Below are 2,214 nucleotides of genomic sequence, written 5' to 3' on the forward strand. Positions count from 1 at the left end.
TCTGGACCCCCACCCCCTTAGCAACTACAAAGATAAGTCTAGTAAAAATATAAGCGAACAAAGAAGAAAATTCGCAGGACGAAGAGAGCCACCATGTCCGTCAACCAAACCGATATCAACCTCCTTGTTATTATTATTATTTTTTTTTTTTTTGCAAGAAAGTTATACTCATTTGTATTCGTCCATATAGGGAAAGAAAAGAAATGAGAAGGCATCTTACAAAAACACTAATGACCGAAAAAGCACTAAAGTTCCGTTAATCCAAACACACAAATTAATTTGTAACATCTAACCACTGTCTAATCCGAGGGTGCTGATTATCAGAAAGGCGGATTTTCAAAATACTTTGGAGCTTAGCAGCTACCATCTCTGGCGTGGCTTGTATTTCTCCAAAAAGACGATTGTTTCTCTCCTCCCAGATGGCATAGACCATACCCGCGGCACTACAACCAGAAAGAATATTCCTCCAACTGTTACATTTGTTTCCAACACTAATTTTGTAGAGGTAATTTTTAATATCAATATCTGAGCTCGAGCCCGAGACTCCCAGCCAAGCTAACATGTTACGTCTAACCTGTTGGGAGAAGGAGCATCTGAAAAACAAATGTCGATGAGACTCTTGAGCAGCCATACAAAGGCAACATCTATTAACGAGCATAAGACCCCGCCTGTTGATATTGTCTACAGTGGCAAGCTGGTGCTGCACAGCTTGGATAGCGCAAATGCGGTGTTTTGGGAGGATGCTGTCAGACCGAAGGGGGGTAGTCCATCTGAGCTTAGGCCTACAATGTCGGAAAAGGCTATAAGCCCGACCCACCCTGAACTTGCCGTGGGATACGCACGAATTGAGCATAGAGAGAGCAGCGGCCTTAGAACCAGCAAGCTCAATAAGTGCGTCCTTGACTTTAATAATATCCCTCCAACTCTCACCATGACAAGTGAGAGCGTGACCATCCCAGATAGACTTGCCTTTAAGGTTATAAGTGCGACTCCAAGAGTCCCAAAGAATGTCACGGTGCGTGGAAAGTTGCCAGATCCACTTACTGAGGAGTGCTTTATTCCAGCTAAGAAGCTCTTTGACGTTGAAGCCGCCTTCGTCCCAAGGCGCACAAATAGAATTCCAGCTCTTATAGCTCATCTTTCTCTGACCCGCACTTATGCCCCAGAAAAAATCCTTGCATAATTTATTAACCATTCTAGTAACATAAAGGGGGAGCAAAAGAGCAGAACACCAAAAATTTTCGAGACCAAAATGAGAGTAGGAGAGAAAAGGTCATCTTGGAGTAGTTTTTGGCAATTGTCCAACTCCCTTTGAGAACCATTAATTTTGGTCTTGATAGCAGAATAGCTTCTTTGATGAAGAGAAGAGAGAGCCTTTTTGACGGCCTTGAGCTTGAAGAACAGCTGGAATGTGGGGGTGCCATAGCAGGGGGTATTCCATGCTGCAGCAACCAGGTTCGTGTAGCCAGGATTTGTGATCCAAGTGTTGAGAAAGCTGAAGGATCTAGTAATCCTCAGCCCACCAGGCAGAACCACCATCAAGGGGGAGTGGTCAGAGATACCAGGGGGCAGGATTTCAGCAAAAGAAGCAGAATGAATGGAAGTCCAAGTCGGGCTGATTAAGGTTCGATCAAGTCTAGCCCAAGTTCTAGTGAGGGGGTCCTGCTTGTTTGTCCAAGTGAACTCAGACCCTATGCTATGCATATCATCTAAAGCGCACCTAGCCAAGCAAGCGTTAAAATCCATAATATCATGGATGAACGGGGGATTAGGGCCTTGACGCTCATTTATGTTTCTAACAACATTGAAATCCCCCATCACAATCCAGGGAGAAGCAAAAAGGGATATGGTATGAAGTTTCTCCCAGAGCCTTTTTCTGTCGTGCCCATCATTCATACCATAGACAAAAGTAGTAGCAAAGCTGAGATTAGAAGCCTTAGAAGTGACGTCGCAGTGGATGAGTTGCTCATGAACAATGACATTTTTAACAACCACAGAGGAGGGATTATAAAATAACCAGATTCTGCCACGAATCTTGTTACTAATAATTTCATAATTAGGAAAATTCTTCATAATAGAGGTTTCTTTGTGGTCCTTCACATGAGTTTCAAGTAACCCAAAAATATCCACTCTATGGAGTAGCAAAAACTTTTTATCTCAAAGATGCTTGAGGCTATCATTGAAGCCTCTAATGTTCCAGGTCGCAATCTTCAT

The 2,214-nt window shown here is 43.2% G+C and overlaps 1 protein-coding gene across 1 annotated transcript; it reads right to left on the reverse strand.

Moving 5' to 3' along the window:
* Positions 1 to 274: 274 nt before the first annotated feature.
* LOC141614029 (uncharacterized) lies at positions 275 to 1,138 on the reverse strand. Its single transcript, XM_074432781.1, has one exon. The coding sequence runs from the start codon at positions 1,136 to 1,138 to the stop codon at positions 275 to 277; it is 864 nt and encodes a 287-aa protein (XP_074288882.1).
* Positions 1,139 to 2,214: the final 1,076 nt, after the last annotated feature.

Source organism: Silene latifolia, chromosome 11 (genome assembly GCF_048544455.1).
Source record: "Silene latifolia isolate original U9 population chromosome 11, ASM4854445v1, whole genome shotgun sequence".
Lineage (NCBI taxonomy): Eukaryota > Viridiplantae > Streptophyta > Magnoliopsida > Caryophyllales > Caryophyllaceae > Silene > Silene latifolia.

Bases quoted from the DNA above. Each gene is read 5' to 3' on its own strand.
- LOC141614029 (XM_074432781.1), bottom strand. From the start codon at position 1,138: ATGAGCTATAAGAGCTGGAATTCTATTTGTGCGCCTTGGGACGAAGGC.